At 40.7% G+C, this 22,125-nt stretch overlaps 1 protein-coding gene across 1 annotated transcript; it reads right to left on the reverse strand.

Annotated features, from left to right (window-relative positions):
• Nucleotides 1-265: 265 nt before the first annotated feature.
• Nucleotides 266-12,597, reverse strand: ptgis (prostaglandin I2 (prostacyclin) synthase). The gene is made up of 10 exons (XM_083892083.1): nucleotides 12,465-12,597; nucleotides 11,919-12,042; nucleotides 10,962-11,137; nucleotides 10,711-10,857; nucleotides 10,513-10,625; nucleotides 9,319-9,500; nucleotides 4,863-5,013; nucleotides 4,416-4,597; nucleotides 2,135-2,286; nucleotides 266-471 (listed from the first exon to the last, which is right to left on the reverse strand). Exons 1-10 carry the CDS (start codon nucleotides 12,533-12,535, stop codon nucleotides 312-314), a joined length of 1,458 nt encoding a protein of 485 aa, XP_083748209.1. The 5' UTR covers nucleotides 12,536-12,597; the 3' UTR covers nucleotides 266-311.
• Between the last annotated feature and the right edge of the window lie 9,528 nt (nucleotides 12,598-22,125).

Consider the following 22,125-nt stretch of genomic DNA (forward strand, 5'->3'; position numbering starts at 1 on the left):
ATTTTATCTGCTCATGTAATTTTTCACAGGTTCTCTACAGTTATAGGTTCCAATCAGACAATTTCCCAAACTTATTTATATACTGTATATATACTGTATATATATATATACTTTGCACAAAATAAAGAGACCTTCTGTTGTGTATCAAACATGAAATGTTTATTTAATGGAAAAATATTCATTAAACCAAGCAAAGTTAAATATGTACAGCTATATAAGGCACAATAAGAGTCACACAGTAAATATAACAGGATAAATAGTGCTACAGTACAAATGACAAACAAATAGGTTGAACGTTATTTACACCGAAGTCACATCTCGTACGACGTCCTCTTCAGACGGAACCGAACCCGCAGATCTCCGTCCGGCTGGAGCATTCCGAAGCCGTAGCGCGTCGGATTGACCGGCGGCAACTGATCCTGCGGCTCACACATCTCCATGTCGAGGTGAGTCAAGAGCAGGAACACGAATCTGTGGACATTAAAGAGGGCAAATTAGAGCAAAAACATACATCACAACCGCTTTTAATGTGTGTAAACGTACAGTTTATACAGAGGCGTTAAATAAAGAGTGTCTTGTATCCTGTTTTTCGGCACAACCTACACAATCTGATGGGGAAAAAAATTCTTTTTTGCCAACTATATAAACACAAAAAGTGCTCAAAACGTTCAAAATCAGATTGAATTTGTGAAATTTGGAAATACAGTTCAAAGTTCACTTGGATCGTTTTTTTCGTTAACAAAAACAAATGTATTTTTGTGACTTTTGTGACAATTATTGCTACTAAAAATGCGATATAAAATGAATCATAACTTCATAATTTGACTCAACACATTTTTTTTAAAGCCTGAATGTGTGACCTTTAAACACCACACCCCCAGGATGTCCATATAAGGAGTTGTGTATTATTCCCAAGTGAGCACTAGGGGTTAATGTGACTGAAAAGCACATCAAGTAAATAAATGAATAAAATCCCCAAAGCGTTCACATCAGTTTTCAATAATCCCGTCCCTATTAGTGTGTGTGTGTGTGTGTGTGTGTGTGTGTGTTCTTGTACTTGCGGCATACTGAGGACCAGTGAGGGTTTTTAACCAATAAAGTGAGGTAATTTTTACGGAGTGAGGACATTTTGGCCGGTCCTCATTTTGTTTTGAATGAAATCACTTCCTTAGGTTGCTATAACATGCTATACTATATACTTTTGCCAAATTTTGGGTCAAATTTTTTTTGTCAAAGATTTTTTAACATTTTGGACAACATAGTATGCTATGACGTTTTTCTCAAATTTTGGACCAAAAATTTTTCGTCAATTTTTTTTTTTTTTTGGACAACATAGTATAGTATGATGTTTTTGTCAAATTTTGGACTAAAAATTTTGCGTCATTTCTTTTTCAAATTTTAGATGACATAGTATACGTTTTTGTCCAATTTTGGACCAAAAATTTTTGGTCAAATTTTTTTTTTCAAATTTTGGTGGACATAGTATAGTATGACGTTTTTGTAAAATTTTGGACCAAAAATAATAATAAAAAAAAAAAATGGTTATGCAACCAGTAATTCTTTGTAGATGTCATTTATGAAGTAGATATTTGTAATTTTGTTGACTTATAAAGTGGAAATGCTGGTCCTCACTTTGTCAGCAACCCAGTCCTCAGTATGCAACAAGTACAAGAATGTGTGTGTGTGTGTGTGTGTGTGTGTGTGTGTGTGTGTGTGTGTGTGTGTGTGTGTGTGTGTGTGTGTGTGTGTGTGTGTGTGTGTGTGTGTGTGTGTGTGTGTGTGTGTGTAATCCAACGACTGACATTTAACCCCTGTGTAACTGGATACGATTCTGTCTAATATTGACATGCTCTCTCTCCGTCCTTTATTACCCTCAGCCTCTCTCAAACAATTCATTTCAGAGCATGAGCCATTACTGCGTTACAGCTTGTTGCTAATGATGATGGAGGACATGAAAAACCTGATTGAAATGATATATTATGTTATGTAGAGAGATGGATTCTTTTTTTTTTTTTTTTGCCGGGTTCTGGTTATCTATAATCAGGGTGAAATTGCAGGAAATGCTTTGATCATGAATGCATATTTTATATGTATATATATATATATATTAAAGGGACATATGTGGGGGACTTACTGTTTAATGGCTGTGACGGCAAATTCTTTCCCGATGCACATGTTTTTCCCGGCGCCCCAAGGCATGGTGTAGTATTTCAATATTTTCCCATCCTTGTAGAATTTGTCCTTCGGTGTGTTATCTTCGTTTAAGAAGCGATCGTACTTGAAGATCTGAAAGAAAAAATGAACGAATACATGAGTTACTGTTACGTATGTGTGCATTACATTATCAACACAGGCTTGATCATACTAGTGTAGTGTATGTGCCGTACAGTAGCTCCATATCTTGTTAAAAATGTGTCATTTTTGAAGACAAATAAAAAGAATTCACTTTGGGAGTTCACATCGTGAACTATATCATCTGTAACAGAGTTATATATTGTTATACGAGGTAGTTTGGGCAGTGCCGTCGCTAAATACACCAGACTAAATGTTAAGATTTTAGACATAATTCCCCTGATAATTGTAGGAGATTAATCCACGTTTTCAGGATTGTTAAATCTTTTTAACTTTTAATCCACAGTTTGGCACTGTTCGGCATTCAGTAGTCGACATTCTGGCGGCGCTGGTTTGACATGAATATGCATTTTCCTGTTTTAGTGGCATATACATTCGACCGTCATCGGCATAAAAGTGGAATGCAATACCGTGCTTTGCGGAAAAATTGACCCACGAGGAAGTAAAAACAGGGAGAAGAGAAGTGGGCCAAGAACAGAACCCTGAGGCACTCCACAAAGACAACGCAAAATATTTATAGTTACTGGCCAGTGCTGGTACTAAAAAAAAGTACCAGACAGGAATAAAGGAAGCTGACAGTGGCTATCGGACACAAATTTATGACCATGTAGACACAAACTCAAGGTATCGAGGGACATTAACTGCTGAGTCTATTGTTTTAAAAGGTCTGTTTGGCATAATTATGACCAGAAAGTGTCGTATAAAAGACCGTGGAACTGAACAGGAGGCAGAGTCTGTGTCTGCGAACAGTCAAGAGTATTATATTATATTATTATACTGCATCAAACTTTATTGATTTTTTTGTGACTATCAGAGTTTGTTCCATGCCTTGTTCTTAAAAATGGCATGCAAGAATCTGGAAGAAAGTCGTGTATATCAGCATATCAGGTTTAACCCAGGAGGGTTTAAATGGTCCAGTCCATGACATTTTATGTTGAGACTGCAGTTTGTGACAAACGGAGGGACTTCCTCCTCCACTCACTGCTGCCTCTTTTTCCAAAAGTGTCAGTTACCTATAGTGAGTGGCCTTTGTTGACCAGGAAGGTCATTAGGATAGAAACAGGAACCACACACACACACATTCTTGTACTTGCTGCATACTGAGGACCAGCATTTCCACTTTATAAATCGACACAATTACAAATATCTACTTCATGAATGACATCTAAAAAGAACTACTGGTTGCAGTACCATACAATGTCTGCAGGTGGAGCCCCAGAGCAAAAAGGGCTGGAAAACTTTTTTTATTTTGTTTATTTTATTTTTGGTCCAAAATTTGACATAAACGTCATACTATACTATGTAGATCAAAATTTTGAAAAAAATTGACCAACATTTTTGGTCCAAAATTTGACAAAAACGTCATCCAAAAGTTTAAAACAATTTTGAATTTTTTTTTTTGAGTATAGCATGTTATAGAAACATAAGAAAGTGATTTCAATGTAAACAAAGCGAGGACGGGCCAAAATGTCCTCACTTCGTAAAAATGACCTCTCTTTGTTGGTTAAAAATCCTCACTGGTCCTCAGTATGCCGCAAGTACAAGAACACACACACACACACACACACACACACACACACACACACACACACACACACACACACACACACACACACACACACACACACACACACACACACACACACACACACACACACACTCTGCCTGGTTTGTCTGTTTGTGGTCTATGTCTAAAAGACCTAATTTTAGGCGTTTTTTTGTACGATTTTCAGCACGTAAAATCATAGGGAAAGTAAAGATGCTGAGGATCAAAACCAAAGCTCTTGACCTTTAAACAGCTGCTTTCAAGTGGACACTCCACACAAAAAAAATCTACAAGAAATAATTTGTACCTAAATGGTCAAATGGGTTAAATTATGAAAATTGTTGTACTCTAAGTGCTCCAGTTTTTACCATCTCCTTTTTGTTAAAAAAAAATTGCTGTTTTTGTATTGTGGAACGGAAAAGAAAAGGATCTTTATCGTTGTACAACTGAAATTGCACAATGAAAAGTGACCTCATCTTTACAGCAACATTCCTATTTTTGCTGCTAACACACAAACCTGTGGGTCTTGGTGTATTTCTGGGTCCATCTGAGGGCTGAGGAAGGGGAACAGACACACTCTGTCCCCCCGTCTGAGGCGGTATCTCTGTCCGTTGGCCATCAGCAGCGTCTTCTCCCGCACCACTTCCCTGTTGATCATCACCGCCGCTGTGAGCCGCAGGGTCTCACTCAGGACGCTGTCTGCAGACGTAAAGGACAGTGTTTGTTAAATCAACAGTGCCCGCGGGGGCAATTTGGAGATGCACAAACATTTGCACAAATATATGAAGAAAGCAATCATTATTTAATTGAATCAAAGGTCAGACTTTCATCGTCACCGACACTGGGTTTTTTCCGGCAACGCTTATCTGCTCGTTTCCAACAAATCGAATGAGTCACCGTTTCCATCTCCTCTGAGCAGCTCAACTCCAAGGTGGAGGGGGGAACTACAGCAGCTGTGACTTACCCAACACGGGTGTGCTGTGTGATTCCAGAGCGCTGATGGCAGGATTCTCCTGGAAAGGAAGACATCTGAGCTCTGATTTAATAGCCTCCATGGCCTCGGGGTGCGTGAGCAGGTAGCCCAGGAGCCAGAAAGCAGCAGGTCCAGCATTGCACTGAAAACAAAAGCACGTATTTTGGTACAGGTCGTCGCATATAATGCATGAAATATGGACTCGGAACGAGTAATTCAATCACTGCCGTCACCCTCCGAGAGACACCTGAGCCTGTCGGATAATAATTGCTGTGGGTTGAGGGAGCTGCTCCTCTCACCTCTGCACATCTTAGGTCAGATCTCCGCTGACAGCCAGGGTAAATGTCCTGTAGAGCAACTAACGTTGTCACTGTGGCCTCTTCAGACGCGTCACATAATATGACATAAATGATGAAACATAATAGGGATCTGGATAAACATATCAGTGCCACGAGGAGCGGCGTTTTGAATCAACTGTAGTTGAGCTAAGTGACGTCTGGCTAATAAGCACAACATAGAGGGCGCTGCAGTAGTTGTGATAAAAGCAAAAAGTGATGTCGAGAAAGAAATGGTTTGGCCTCGGCGAGTTGTCTGAGTTGAAAGAAGCTGGATTTTACCACTGAGTTAATCTGCACATTAAAATGTTAAGATCTTACACCCAGATTTTTTTTTTTTACCTCAGTCTCTTTATCATTGAAATGCAGAAAGCTAGTTGACGTCCATAACTTCTGTTTTTACAGAATATGCATTTTCCTTAGAGAAATTTGACCGTCATCGGCATTAAAAATGTAATGCGATACTGTGTTTTCAAGAAATTGATCCAAGAGGAAGTAAATACAGAAGGAAGAGAAGTGGGCCAAGAATAGAACCCTGAGGCACTCCACAAGTAAAAAGACTGATTCCACTTGACTGGAAGTAAAGTATGCTAAATATTTATACTTACTTAGCTTCTTTCCCTTAAGACAGTGGTGCGCAGACTTTTTGTTTTGAAACCTAAACTTGTGTTTTATTGTATCGTGTAAGATGCAGGCGTCCCATGTATCTTGATTAAATATTATTTTAGCTTTAACATAGTTAAAGGTGCCATATGTAAGAATGTGGCCAAAAACGGTTACTACACTCAAATTCAAAATGCCTTAAGGTCTTTTACGTTTCGTTTTCTGACATAACTGGCAACCCGTGGTTGCTCGGCAGCTGAGACTCTACTGACTGCAATGATTGGTAGACGGCGGTAGGTGGCGCCACATGCCACAACATGATTTCAAAACATAAACATGATTTGCAGTCTGCAAAATATTTTTTTAATGCTAATATTTTGTCTGTACTGTTGTTGTTGGTGAGTTCAGTTTGTTATATGAACATTATTCCTGAGTCTCTGTGACATATTAGGAGGATTTTATGATTTATTACATAATGCACCTTTAAATATAAACTTTACGTCGTATGTTTCTCTCACAAAACTTTATTTTTGTGAGGTGTCTCAATTATATCACGTGTTGGCATTTTAAGTGCACGTAGTAAACACTCAGTACTTGAAGTATGCATGACGTTGACTTCTTAAAGGGACACTATGTAGTATTTATGGGTTTATATAACCCAAAATCCACTTTTTTATACATATTATGTGCTCCTGCATTGTCTAGTCGCTGTATAATAGTTGTTGTTTAATTTTCGTAGTGTTTCAAAAAGTCATGTAAAATAACATGGTCGCGGGCCGCGGTTGCATAGCCACTGTTAGCAGAGAGACGCCATGTTTCTACCGGAGCCTGTAAGGACAAACGCGAGAGAACAAATCAAGCGTCTCTTTACTTGTAGCTGAAGTCCCGCCTCCACTCTCTCCGCTTCATCTGCTACGGCCGCGGTAGCTCCGCCCTCTCCCTCGCCTCACGAACCTCATCTGCTGACACGGAGAAAGACGACGAGGACGACATTTGACCAGCTGAGGACACCGTAGCGCTCAGGGAAGGGAGGGGGTGAGCAGAGGAGCAGTTCTTTGTTGTAAATTTCAGCCTCTCCTCTAGATGGCACTATAAACTACTTACTTCACCTTTAAATGGTTTTTTTTTTTTTTTTTAATACAGTATACAATTATAGTTTAAGATACTACTGGTGGACTTCAGACACTGCAGATTTTGTCCGCGGGTGATATCTTGTTCTCGCTCCATGTTCAGCATCGAAACACGAGAAGGATTTCTTTTTCTAGTCCTCTTGGTTTAATCTGAAATTACCCAATTATCCTTTCACATAATTGATTTACTGGCAAAAGTGCCATTTACCGAGAACGGCCGCAGCAGAATTCAAGACCCACTTATGTTGAAGTAATTAACCAGCTCGCTCTACCTGCCATTATGTCCGTTTCTTGTCATGAGATGTGTTTATTTTTATGTTCAAACAATGCACTGAACACCCCCGCAGCACATTAGATCATCAATTCCCGCCGCAAGAAAAGTGACCAATAAATCAATTTCAGTGTGTTTCCGGAGTCGATAGCGGTTCAAAGAGAAAGAGGGATGGTATAAGAGCCGGCTGCTGCAGGGACTCATAATGAGCTTGTAAGGTGTAGCTTTAGAAAGAGCCAGTCTGCAACACATCTGTAAACCATGTTCGCTCACATTATAATCCCTCTTTTCTCTGCAGTGGCGCCCTATTCTATTCCTTCAGTCTAAGACTCTCCAACGTCCCTGCAGCCATAATAACACTCAAACAAATATGCTGGAAGACTCGTCTGTCCCTACGTCAGCACAAGAGAGGCTGCAGAAAAAGCCTTGCAGTGTGTGTGGACAAGCAAAGTGCATCCAACGCCGTGCACTGGTATTACCGGCAGAGCTGTCATGGTTCCAGAGAGCCTCGGTGGGTTCACAGTGTTACAGCTACAAGTAATAACGGCAGTAGAGAGAGATGATGACACAGCTTGCTATCTCCCCCATCTGGCTGCACAGAGCAATGACACCACGGTGGTGTTTGGTGACTGGAAAATTGGGAAATTCTACAAATGCAAAGCGATGAGAACTTCCAGTTATGTCATGAATTGTATCATGAATTTCAAAATAAAGTGTTCATAGTTCACAATAAAAACTACTTCTGATGCTAAGACAATCTCCAAATAGAAATATATACAGAAATAACTCATTATAACTTGATTAAATGGTGGGAGAGTTTGAGAACTCTGTTTTAGGGACACGTTTGACTTCAGAGACGACCGTATGTTATGATGTGCTAACACTTCAGATTAGGGAACACATATTCACCGTTAGCTAGGTGCTTACTAGCATGCATATAAGTAGCATGCTAACTCTTTATTAGTAAATATTAGGCACTTATTAACACGGAAAAATATTCATTCATGTCGTAGGTAGAATAAGGTGTTAATACACGCTTAATGATTACTAATAAAGGCCTAGCATGCTATGCTAGCAAGCACCGAGTTAAAGGTGCATTATGTAATAAATGATCAAATCCTCCTAATATGTCACAGAGACTCAGGAATAATGTTCATATAACAAACTGAACTCACCAACAACAACAGTACAGACAAAATATTTGCATTAAAATAAATATTTTGCAGACTGCAAATCATGTTTATGTTTTGAAATCATGTTTTGGCATGTGGCGCCACCTACCGCCGTCTACCAGTCATTGCAGTCAGTAGAGTCTCAGCTGCCGAGCAACCACGGGTTGGCAGTTACGTCAGAAAACGAAACGTAAAAGACCTTAAGGCATTTTGAATTTGAGTGTAGTAACCGTTTTTGGCCACATTCTTACATATGGCACCTTTAACGGTGAATATGTGTTCCCTAAAAGACAAGTCGTGTTTCATATTAAATTAAATTAAATTAAACTAATATGACTACTTATAATATGTCATAAGTTGCTTTTTACACGATCTGAGTAATTTTGGAACTAGTTTAGACAAACCTAAGAGTGCATAAAACAGGATATATAAACACAAAATCCATTTCTCCAGATTTAAAACACACCATGACTGTAGGCCGTGGAGTCACGTACTGACTGAGTGCAGTTTCCAGGCATAAGCGCCTGAAACTGTGACGTCAAGAAAAACAGGAAGTAGCTCCAGCTGACTAACACATTTTTTTTCTTTTTGCCTGAAACGCACATACACATATAGTTACTCAACTCAAACTAAACTAAAACAACAAGGTGTCGGTTAGAAGCTGATGCACACGACGAAAACTGGCAAAACTGGCCGTCTGCGTGTTGAAACTGGCAACGCTGAGAAACTGGCAACGGAGGAAGGAATCCACTTCTCTGTCACTTTGACACTGTTGGCAGATGGAGCAGCGTGGAGTGGAATTCAGGCATGCAGTCTGGGTGTGGAGAGTTTTTTTTCTTGTGTGTTTTGGATTCACTACTTGTGAGTGTGTGTGTGTGTGTTTGCGGTTTGTTACGTGCATGAGAAAAGAAGCAGACAATAGGTCAACGCGCTCACCTGTGTGGTCCACAGCTGCAGCAGCAGAGCTCGTTTCTGCATTTCTGCATCCACTCCCTGCTCCTGCAGGAAGAGGCTGTAGCTCTGCAGCCACGAGCTCGTCTCTAACCCGCTGCTCAGCCAGCTCGAGTGCAGCAGCTTCCACAGTTGCTCCCGGGATGAGTTGACTGTTTTGCTTTCCTCTAGATGGACAAAAAACAACAACATAACATTCATACGTATCATACTGTGCCGTATAGTCGTATGTAGTACAGTACACTCTTAGAAATAAAAGTGCAACCATATAAGGTTCTTTGGCTTGTCCTCATAGGAAAACCCTTTATAAACACCATTAGTGTTACCAAGAACCCTTTACTCAGGTGTTTTAAAGGGTTCTCTGGATCAAAATGGTTCTTACTGGAACCATTAGTGTTACCAAGAACCCTTGAAAAACCCTTTCTTCGGTAAGGGTTTTTCAGAAGCAAATGGTTCCAGGTAGAACCTCAGCCCTTTTAGAAGCACACTTTTGGAACCCTTATTTCTAAGCATCTACACGCTTAGAAATAAAAGTGCTAAGTCGAACCATATACGGTTCTACGGCTTGTCCTCATAGAAGAACCCTTTTTGGCTCCAGGTGGAACCTTTCTGTAGGGTTCCACCAAGAACCCTTTTAAAACCCATTATTCAGGAAAGGGCTTTTAAAGGGTTCTCTGGATCAAAATGGTTCTTACTGGAACCATTAGTGTTACCAAGAACCCTTGAAAAATCCTTTCTGCGGGAAAGGGTTTTTCAGAAGCAAATTGTTCCAGGTAGAACCTCAGCCCTTGTAGAATCACACTTTTGGAACCCTTATTTCTAAGCGTAGACGCTTAGAAATAAAAGTGCTAAGTCGAACCATATAAGGTTCTTCGGCTTGTCCTCATAGTCGAACCCTTTTTGGCTCCAGGTAGAACCTTTTTTATGAAGGTTCCACCTTTTGGAGGGTTCCACCAAGAACCCTTTTAAACCCCATTATTCAGGAAAGGGGTTTTAAGGGGTTCTCTGGATCAAAATGGTTCTTACTGGAACCATTAGTGTTACCAAGAAACCTTGAAAAACCCTTTCTCTGTGGGAAAGGGTTTTTCAGAAGCTAGTGGTTCCAGGTAGAACCTCAGGCCTTGCAGAAGAACACATTTGGAACCCTTATTTCTAAGCGTGAAGTAATGTGTCGTTTACCTCGACTGAGTGAGTCGCGAGCAACTTTGTTGAAGAGATTGTCAAACTTGCGGAACTCTTCGTAGACTTCAGCAGCATTGTCTCCTCTCTCAAACAGCGTAAGATATCCAGCCCTGAGAAGTTCAGTAGAGTAAAAAGGTTACGTAACAGCGATGTCATGTGGTTTCATGCATCCTCCACTAAAGTTTAGGCTATTACCTGAAGAGCAGGCTGTAGCATAGGCTAAAGAGGCCGTCCTGTTTCCATTCTGAGGGGCCGCAGTCCTTGTGGTCACTGAGCAGCAGGCTCTGGAGGTGACCGCACATGGAACTGCAGAGCTTGGACAGACCGAGGCCTCGAAAATGCCTGAGGAAATGGCACAAAATACCGCGGATGTTGTCGGTTCATGTCGCTACGTTAAAAAACGGTAGTTGAATCTGCTGTGGATTACAAATCTAAAACTGAATTACTGTTCCATCCATTTCCTCTCTGCTGTGGGTTTCATGCTCGGCAGCTGCAGGCTGAAGATGCGGCGGAGGAGCTGCTGTCTGGAGCGAGCGAAGTCCAGGGACACGGTGTCGTTGATCACCTCGTTGAAGGAGTTTGGGTCCAACAGCACCGTCACGTAATGACCGGCCACGCGCACCTGCAGGGACATTAGATTTTAGATTTTCAAAATAAGTTCTGATTGTGCTACTTGTAGAACCATATAAGGTTCTTCAGCTTGTCCTCATAGGAGAACCCTTTTTTGGCTCCAGGTCGAACCTTTTTATAAAGGTTCCACCAAGAACTCTTTTAAAACCCTTTATTCAGGAAAGGGCTTTTAAAGGGGTTCTCTGGATCAAAATGGTTCTTACTGGAACCATTACCGTTACCAAGAACCCTTGAAAAACCCTTTCTGCTGGAAAGGGTTTTTCAGAAGCAAATGGTTCCAGGTAGAACCTCAGCCCTTGTAGAATCACTCTTTTGGAACCCTAAAAGTGCTAAGTCGAACCATATAAGGTTCTTCGGCTTGTCCTCATAGGTGAACCCTTTTTGGCTCCAGGTGGAACCTTTTTATAAAGGTTCCACCTGAACCTTCTTCATCAAGAACTCTTTTAAAACCCTTTATTCAGGAAAGTGGTTTTAAAGGGTTCTCTGGATCAAAATTGTTCTTACTGGAACCATTAGTGTTACCAAGAACCCTTGAAAAAAACCCTTTCTTCTGGAAATAGTTTTTCAGAGGTAAATGGTTCCAGGTAGAACCTCAGCCCTTGTAGAAGAACCCTTTTGGAAATCTTATTTTTAAGAGTGTATAAAGTATTCTACACATAATATGCAGAGTGAAAGATTAACTGCTACCATTACACCTGAATATCAAGGTCTCGTGAATGACGAGAGACTTCCTCTTTTCAAAATCGTACAAACAGTCGATCATTAGGACTCACGGTGAAGATGTCGCCGTGTTTTTCCTTCATTCGACCCAAAAACTTGGCGGCGTCTTTCCCAAACTCCAGAGCGTGGCCCAGCCATGGAACCAGACCTTTGTCCAGAGGCGGCTCGTTTTCCCGTCTGCCATCAAAATCCTTATCATTATCACAAGAGTTTTGCTTCTTCATATCTCATTCATTCATGAATCTCAACCGACAGGTTTGGTGTTAATCTGAACTCGGGCCAAAAAGAAATTCCTTCCTGTGACTGAGACCTTTACACAGCACAGACCAGAAAAGTCATGAAAATGACCGAGAAAATGTTTCATTTTAGTTTTCATTCTGGTCAAAACCAATGCAAAGTCACATGTATTTCATGAAACGAATCAGATTGTATTCCATGATGTGTTAAAACACATATGCATTTGAGGATCATCTCACTTTAAAATCATACTTTTTTTCCCCCAAATTGTCACAATTGCAACACTTGCTTTTTGCAGCATTTCACAAATAAATAGCACTTGAATATCATCTTAAATCAATATATCCACTAGTTTTTTTTACCTTGTACGAGTGGAATACAGGAGAACCAGAATGAGCAGTCCATTAAGCAGCAGTAATATTGTCCATAACATGTTTCTGTGAGCTCTGATGTCCCCGCTGTCGCACAGACAATGTTCTCCATAGCTGCTGGAAACTCCCCTTATATCTGTGAGCCTGGCTCGGGTTTAACCGCTGCCTAGGAGACGGAAAAAAAAAAAGGTGTGGCCAGTGAAACAACACAAAAAAAATAGTGTTGCGTCACAGAGCAGACACTGTCAGACAGTCACTTAAGCTGGAAATGACTCAAAGTGTCAGCGGAACAAAAATTACACCGAGGTATTTGCGATAGTAAACACAGTGTGAGTCAAGATCACTGACTGAGAGGCTCTGATAAAATCTGCTCTCGTTTGATGACACTTCATGTGATGACTGACAAAACAAACAGAAAGCAAATACCTGCCTTTGCATTTCACACGTGTGACATCACTGTTGGAAGGACTCATGTTTCAATCTGGCAGAGGGAGGCGTCAGGATGATCAAGTTCTCAGGTTTTATGCAACAACATCTAAAGCAGCAGAGCTTATCAAAGTCATTCTGGTTCCCAGGGCCACACACACACAGCAACAGTTTAGATCTCAAGTGGGCCGGACCAGTCAAATAACAGCATAATAACCTATAAACAACAAGATCTCCAAATGTTTCCCTTTGATTTACATTTTAATGAAGCGTCTTTTTACAAAACATATGATGAACAATGAAGCAATTTCAACAATATTATGACTTTGTTTTCCTCAGAATTCTGACTTTTCTAATTTGAGAATTCAAATTTTATTCTCAGAATTCAGACTTTCTGAGTTTAATCCCAGACTTCTTCAGAATTCTGACTTTAATCTCAGAATTCTGATTTTCCGACTTTAATTTCAGAATTTGACTTTCTGACTTTAATCTCAGAATTCTGACTTTCTGACATTAATCTCAGACTTCTGACTTTTTCCTCAGAATTCCGATTTCTGACTATTCTCAGAATTCTGACTTTCTGACTTGAATCCCAGACTTCTTCAGAATTCTGACTTTAATCTCAGAATTCCGATTTTCCGACTTTAATTTCAGAATTTGACTTTCTGACTTTAATCTCAGATTTTGACTTTCTGACCTTAATCTCAGACTTCTGACTTTTTCCTCAGAATTCTGGCTTTAATCTCAGAATTCCGACATTCTGACTTTACTGTCAGAATTCTGACTTTTTCAAATCTCAGAATTTTGACTTTTTTCAAATCTCAGAATTCTGACTTTCTGACTTCAATCTCAGAATTCATGTTGTTTCATACATTTTACTTGTGGCTCTAATACTCTTCCATACTTGTTATACTCCACAGCTTGTATGTTAAGACAGTTTCGCTGCTGCACCAGCAGAGGGCAGTCACGTCCTTACAGGAGTCTCTCTGTCCAGCAGCTGAGGACACACAGTGAAGTCATGTGAATCTGATAAATTATAAATATATACTGTATATTTCTTTACAGCTGGACAAACACCTGGAAATGACAAGAACATACATTATTGCCAACAACAGCGTAAATATACATATTCAATAATTGACAAGAGACGGTGTTTTATTCAAGAGGTCGCAACATGTTTATGTCACATTGCAATGACACAATTTTCGTTGGTAAATAAAAATAGAACCCTATCTATATTGTTTATTTTCTACATTACAGATTAAACAATAATGCTCTCTATGTATATGTTCACTATAATAGAAGAGTTTAAGTAATGCAGTGAGAAGTAACAGTAGCCGGTGAAAGGTAAACAGATCCCAACAAATAACGCACCCTCAGGTATAACCAAGTTCTTTTTTTTTCTAAGAAGGAATTTACTGACTAATGTTTTCTATTCAAATGGACATTAGATATTTCCCCAGGGAAGGGAAGGGACCAGCAGCGCGGACGTCAGCCAATCAGAGCAGTGGCTCTGGTTTAATGCTGTTATCATGTTAATGAATCTCAACAGCCTGTTTCTTAGAAGGTGGGTGTGGTGGACTGGAGATCACGACATGACTTTACAAAAAACAACAACACAGCCTGCAGTAACACACACACACACACACACACACACACACAACCTGCACATTTTCTCTACTACACATTGTTATTTGTAAATAATATTGTTGTCCATACTATATATAGTGTAAAAATATGTAAATACCCATATTATCTTGTCCATTTCTTTATAAAACCACAGGTTATACTATATTTATTACACTCATAGTTTAACAATTGATATTATATTGTCTTTAAGCCTTTTTATCGTCTAAAGACACACACATTAAATTAATTACTTTCAATGTAATTCATGCTAACTGGATTATTTTTGGTTTGATTATTGCAGCCTGGTATGTGTGATTTGATTATATGCATCATACATGTGCTACACAGCTATAAAAGCTATACAAACTGTATACATTTTTTTTATTGTTATTATTATTTATTTATTTATTTTTCAACCTAACATCAGTCCTCATCATACATTAATGAATTATTAACATTTTTAACCCTTAAATTGACACGTTTCTGTCACGATGCATCAAAAATAGTGATTTGAATGAGTTTCAATGAGCACATTTTTGGTGCGTAGGGGTGTTAGTGTGAGTATTTTAGTTCCAGTTGTTTACAGTAGACTAAAAATTACAAAAAAAATGCACCTAGGTGTATTTAATGCTTTATGTTCTTTTTCATTGCCCTATAACTACCAGTGCGATGTGCAATGACAATAAAAGTTGAATCTAATCTAAACTAAAGACCTCAAAGTGGACGCTGTTTTCGTCTCCATGGTCTCGTTTTACCCAATTTTTATCAGACTGCCCTCTCTGTGGCCCAGGATCGGTGACTCACAGTTTTGCTCAGGAAATCAGAAGTTGGAGGATTGCACGATGACTTGGTTTCTCCCGGGCTCTCGCCCAGATTTAACTGTGTTGTCACAGACAGTGACAGCAGTGCAGAGCCCACAGATTTGCTGAGATTGGTGTGAAAAACGCTGATCCGTGCGTCTCTGGACACAGATTAAAAAAAAAAAATGCATGTCGTGTGACGTGTTGACCGTGTGTTCAATATTCCTCAGATTATCTACATTAGTTAACATTTCCGTGAGGCAAATAGAATAAAAAAAACAGCCACAGATTTAATGCACATGGAGACGTCACAGAAGGTGGTTTTGACAGGCGCTCGTCAGGAATCTGTGGTGACGTGAGAGGTTCTCTGTGGGGGTAAGTGACACACGGAGTGACACATGGAGCCATTAGGACCGTCTCAGGACACGTCCTCCATCATCTTCATCGCAGTGTTGCCATTGCAACGGTGTGTAGGATGGGATTAATATCATGATTTGTCGCATCGCCAGTTAGAAACAAAGCTTAAAAGTATAATGATGTCAATGATGTGTGTTGGGCTGTAATGCGCTATTTCTGGGCGATTATCACGGACTCCGAGTCAGACTTTTCTTTTTGTTCCAAGGAGTTTATGTTTGTCTAACTTTGACTTAAAGGTGAAGTAAGTAGTTTATAGTGCCATCTAGAGGAGAGGCTGAAATTTACAACAAAGAACTGCTCCTCTGCTCACCCCCTCCCTTCCCTGAGCGATACGGGATCCGCAGCCGGTCAAACGTCGTCCTCGTCGTCTTTCTCCGTGTCAGCAGATGAGGTTCGTGAGGCGAGGGAGAGGGCGGAGCTACCGCGGCCGTAGCAGACGAAGTGGAGAGAGAGGAGGCGGGACTTCCTGCTACAAGTAAAGAGACGCTTGATTTGTTCTCTCGCGTTTGTCCTTACAGGCTCCGGTAGAAACATGGCGTCTCTCTGCTAACAGTGGCTATGCAACCACGGCCCGCGACCGTGTTATTTTACATGACTTTTTGAAACACTACGAAAATGAAACAAATACTATTATACAGCGACTAGACAATGCAGGAGCACATAATATGTATAAAACAGTGGATTTTGGGTCATATAAACCCATAAATACTACACAGTGTCCCTTTAAAGGGACAATGCACCTTGAAATATAAACTTTACGTCGTATGTTTCTCTCACAAAACTTTATTTTTGTGAGGTGTCTCAATTATATCACGTGTTGGCATTTTAAGTGCACGTAGTAAACACTCAGTACTTGAAGTATGCATGATGTTGACTTCTTAAAGGGACACTGTGTAGTATTTATGGGTTTATATGACCCAAAATCCACTTTTTTATACATATTATGTGCTCCTGCATTGTCTAGTCGCTGTATAATAGTTTTTGTTTCATTTTCGTAGTGTTTCAAAAAGTCATGTAAAATAACATGGTCGCGGGCCGTGGTTGCATAGCCACTGTTAGCAGAGAGATGCCATGTTTCTACCGGAGCCTGTAAGGACAAACGCGAGAGAACAAATCAAGCGTCTCTTTACTTGTAGCGGAAGTCCCGCCTCCTCTCTCTCCGCTTCGTCTGCTACGGCCGCGGTAGCTCCGCCCTCTCCCTCACCTCACGAACCTCATCTGCTGACACGGAGAAAGACGACGAGGACGACGTTTGACCGGCTGAGGACACCGTAGCGCTCAGGGAAGGGAGGGGGTGAGCAGAGGAGCAGTTCTTTGTTGTAAAGTTCAGCCTCTCCTCTAGATGGCACTATAAACTACTTACTTCACCTTTTAAAAAGTAACGCATGGATTTTGAGGAAATGTGGGTCATTTAGGAAATCATTTGATTTTGTATTTGGTGTTAGTGGTTAACATTTGCCTTTGCTTCGTTAGAAGAACCCATGGGTTCACGACCTGGTCGGAACAAGGGCCCTTTCTACATGGAGTTTGCATCTTTTCCCTTGTCTGTGCATGGGTTTTCAACATGTATTGACTGTAGGCGTGAGAGTGAATGGTTGTTTGTCTCTATGTTGACCCTCCACTGAACTGGCAACCTGTCCAGTTCAGGTGTATTCTGCCTTTTTTACGCCCTAGGTGAGCTGGGATTAGCACCAGCGACCCTCACGTGGAGGATACAGCTGTAGAAAAAGGACGATAGGATTCTGAATCATTTAGAGACAATGACTATGGCATTCTTGAGATTTTATTTAGAGTTGAGGTTGAGGTTAAGTCCTGCTTTGTTCTTGAACACCTTACTTTTTAAATCCTTCATAAAAACCATGTCCCCAAGGTCCATGGTGGATGTGGGTGCGGTGTGAGGGAGGAGCAGCATTGTGTTCTTGTTTTCTTTCTTCGTGTTCTTGTTTCTTTCTCGTTTCTGTTTTTCCTGTTTGTACTGGTGAATGCATGTGCATGTAGGTTATTATGTTCTGTTCTATTACTCTAGTTCCTTTGCTCCTCTGTGACAGTAAACTGAATAATAATACAAACACATTCACATTTAAACAATATACACAATAAAACAGTACAAGATAAAACACATCACACAGTAATGAAGGCCCTGGAGACGATGTCTGACTCAGGATCCGTACACCGAAGAAAACAAGCGAGTCTTGAGCTTTGCTTTAAATGCATCAGCTGAACATGGCCGTCTGATCTCAAGAGGCGGACTGTTCCAAAGTGTTGGGACCATGAAAGGAAAGACCGTCTCACCTGCTGTCCTCTCTTTGACCTTAAGGACGAACACAGAAGACCTGTCCCCTGTGAAGTCAGGATTCAGAGATTAAAGAAAAAGTCTGAGGGAAAAGTCAGAATTCTGAGAAAAATGTCAGGATTCTGAGATTAAAGACAAAATCTGAATTTTGAGATTAAAGAAAAACTCTTAAAGTAAATAATTCTGACTTTAATCTCAGAATTCTGAGAAAAGCGTCTGAATTCTGTTATTCAAGAAAAAGTTTTAGGAAAAAGTCAGAATTCCGAAATTAAAAAAAAGTGTTAGGGAAAAGTCAGAATTCCGACTTCAATCTCAGAATTTTGAGAAAAACGTCAGTATTCTGAGATTAAAGAAAAAAAATCTGAATTGTCAGATTAAAGAAAAAGTCTTAGGCAAAAGTCCGAATTTGAAAAAAATTTCAGGATTCTGAGATTAAAGAAAAAAAATCTGAATTCTGAGATTCAAGAAAAAGTCTTAGGAAAAAGTCAGAATTCCAAAATCAAAAAAAAGTGTTAGGGAAAAGTCAGAATTCTGAAAAACTTGGGAGTCTGAGAGTTGAGGGGGGATTTTGAGGAAAATCCGAATTATGAGATTAAGACCAGAATTCTGAGGGGGGGGGGAACTGAATTCAGACTTTTGCTTCAGAATTATTTCAGAGTTTCATTATTTTTTTTTTTTTTACATATGTCCCTAATATTCTTCCGTACAATCCACAGATTATTCGGTTCTAATACAATAATTGTTGTTTGCAGCATTAACTAAAGAAAAGAGCCTTAAATCATCCACGAGAAGAAGAAGAAGAAGAGAGAGGAGGGAGGGGCTGTGGGAGGAGCCTCATCTTGACTTTGAATCCATTCACAGCGTCGCTTTTTCTGCAGCACTGACTGAACTTACTGACACACAAATGCAGACTCTATAGTGTTGTGCACAAACCTCTCACTGCTGCTGCTGCTGCTACTGCTTATCATTATTTTTTTTCCACCCTCTTCCTCATAGTATTATCATCATAATTTGTCGCTGCCGTCGGCTTCTCCAGGCTTTTTATTTTTTTTTGGGGGGGGGGATGTGAAATGTCCACTAAACGTGACTTGCTGCCGGATTCACCGCGGAGTGTTGCTGCTGCTGCTGGAGGAGGAGGAGGAGGAGGAGGAGGAGGAGGAGCAGGAGTGGTCAGGGACGCAGATCATTGTGTACTTGTGGATCGACGGCGCCCCTGAACGCAGCATCGCGCGGCCGCACTCCGGTGCCTTTGATCTCTGAAGTTTTTTTTTTTTTCGCGTGTGTGGAGATCGGCGATGATTGACGTCTGATTTGTTTCCCCACGGACAGACAGACTGACGGACTGACTGCAGACAGACAGACAGACACAGACAGACAGACAGACAGGCACAGGCAGCGGAGCCAGCGCTGCATCGTAGTAACTGAGACGCCGAGGACTGCACAACAAGCCTCGTTCTCTTCCCCCCCCCGTCCTCAAAATGTCATCTCAGGCCAAAGTCAAGAAGGACAAAGAGATTATAGCCGAGTATGAGACACAAGTGAAAGGTTGGTACCGCGCAGGCCTGAGCCTATTCTCTGCTATTCGGCATGTCGAGGCACTATTGCGTAACTTTACCACAAACCTTTCTTTTTTTCTCTCCTCTCTCCCTCCACTGCTTTACCCAGTGCTGCTGCTGTTGTGTTGTGTATTTTTGTGTTGTGTTGTGTTGGTGGGACAACATCATGCTATAGTTCACACAATTGTCTTATTTTTTTTTAGACGTTAGCTTGCAACTCTGTTAGCTAAAAATCAAAGATGTAACTTAGCTGAACCGGTTTTTTTTTTTTTTTTTTGAAGATGGATCCCAGGGCAATAACATGCCCAGCCCTGCTGCGTTCATGGTCATGTAAACCAGTGGAGCTTCATTATTTGTCTCTAAGTGTGTGTGTGTGTGTGTGTGTGTGTGTGTGTGTGACACACGGTGCCAATGCTCGTACACCCACTAAGGGAATGTACTAATTCACCTTGGACACATTTTCTCCTCCTGACAGACTGGAGGTCACTCATGCACCTTTTACTCCTGCAGTACGAGGACAGACGTTGGCACCTGGATCCTTTTTTTAGAAAGTGAAATGAATTGATTTAACCCAATGTATAGCCTCAGGAAGGTTAAAAAAAACCCAAAAAACATCACACTTCTCTGTTAAAGTTACTACTACTAAACATTGAGTCAAAATCAACAATTTCCCCTATTTTCTAGACTGTATATATAACAAATGGATGTTGTCTCATTCCAAAACCTAGCTCCAGATTTTGTGACTTGACCATAATCCGTTTTTAAAACTGTGCATCCACAGATGTCACCTGGTCCGAGCTGCAGAATCACATGTCGTCTCCTCATGTGAGCTGCAGCGCTTTTAATCGTCCGTTTTCCTCCGATTGTGAACAGAATTTACATCGCGTTTCATCGTACAAGAGCTAAAACTAGCTATTTAGACCATGAACTCTTCAAGAAATGATTTACAGACATTATAAATTGAATGAGAGGAAGGCTAATTGTCCTGTAGACCTTCATTCATTCATTCAAGCAGAGTTCATTTCGTAAACCACAGGAGTCGCCCCCTGGTGGCTAACGGTCCCTTCCGTCCTACTTCCTCCTTTACAAAGCGGTCTATAGTCACATTTATCTTGATTAATTTAGCTTAAACAGGGCTTAGAGTGATGCACCTGCTTGGAGGCCTGACTCCAATCTCAAAAGTGTGAGGAAAAACTAAAGGATTCTGATATGAGAGAAAAAATCAGAATTCTGAAATTAGAAAAAAAAAGTCTTAGGAAAAAGTCAGAATTCTGATATTAAAGAAAACAAATCTGAATTCCGAGATTAAAGAAAAAGTCTTAGGGAAAAGTCAGAATTCTGAGATTCTGTAGACATTCATTCAAACAGAGTTCGTTTCGTAAACCACAGGAGTCGCCCCCTGGTGGCTAACGGTCCCTTCCGTCCTACTTCCCTTTTACAAACCGGTCTATAGTCGTATGTATCTGGATTAATTTACCTTAAACGGGGCTAAGAGTGATGGACCTGCTTGGAGGCCTGTTTCGCGACTGCTTCTTGAAAAAAAAAAACAGCTAAACTTTTGTAGAGATGTAGAGTTTGTAGTCGCCCCCTGGTGGCTAACTGCCCCTTCTGTGCTACTTCCTGGGCTTCACTTTTACAGACTGCTCTATCTTAGGTTCCAATATAGTCATATAGTGACATGTATCCTGATTAATTTAGCTTAAACAGGGCTAAGGGAGTCCCCCTTAAGCGATGAACATGCATGGAGGCCTATTTCTCGACTGCTTCTTGAAGAAAAACAGCTAAACTTTTGACGTTTGTAGATTGTCGGTCATAAAGCCAGGATCTGGAGTAAGTGTCTTCTTGACAGTAGTAGGACGAGGGAATGCTCGGGAAGGTCACACAGCAAACGGTTAAGAAAGTCCGTAAATAATGTACGTCGTCTGTATGAATTATGAACCATGAAAGGGTTTTTACTGTCTGCCCTGAAGAGATGGAAGGAAGTCAGGGACACTGACACTGGCAGGAGAAGAAGGCTGTTGGGTCGGTCGTCTTCTCGGCCTTTAGAGAACCTTCATGCAGAAAAGGCGTATTGGAACCAGATAGAGCTTATATTATATTTTTGACAATCATCGAAAAAAAAATGAAAAAATCTGTTTCTATGTAAAATGCCAAACATTTCATTCACCATGTGTTTCCATTTGGAACGGCTCACTCCTCCTTCACATGGTAATGAATTGGAAATAATTGGGGTTTTTGAATTTTGCTCTAAACAATACAAGCACTATAAGCTATATGGAAATATTTGGAATCTGTAAGAGCGTCTTAAGTCAAGAGTTTGAAAGGCTAGTCATGATGGATATTAAAGGCCACATTATACTTCTCCGACTGCGTATGCGTTATCCGTCTGCGTCACCACGGAGACGCCTCGAGCCTTCATACTTCTGCGTCGTGGTGACGGACACGCGCTGCAATTTCCCGCCCGATCAGTAGGGGTCGCTGCGCAAGGTTGTTGTGCTTCTGGCTACAGTGAGCAATGGCGTCCGAGAGAG

This window comes from Microchirus variegatus (genome assembly GCF_963457635.1).
Source record: "Microchirus variegatus genome assembly, chromosome: 7".
Lineage (NCBI taxonomy): Eukaryota > Metazoa > Chordata > Actinopteri > Pleuronectiformes > Soleidae > Microchirus > Microchirus variegatus.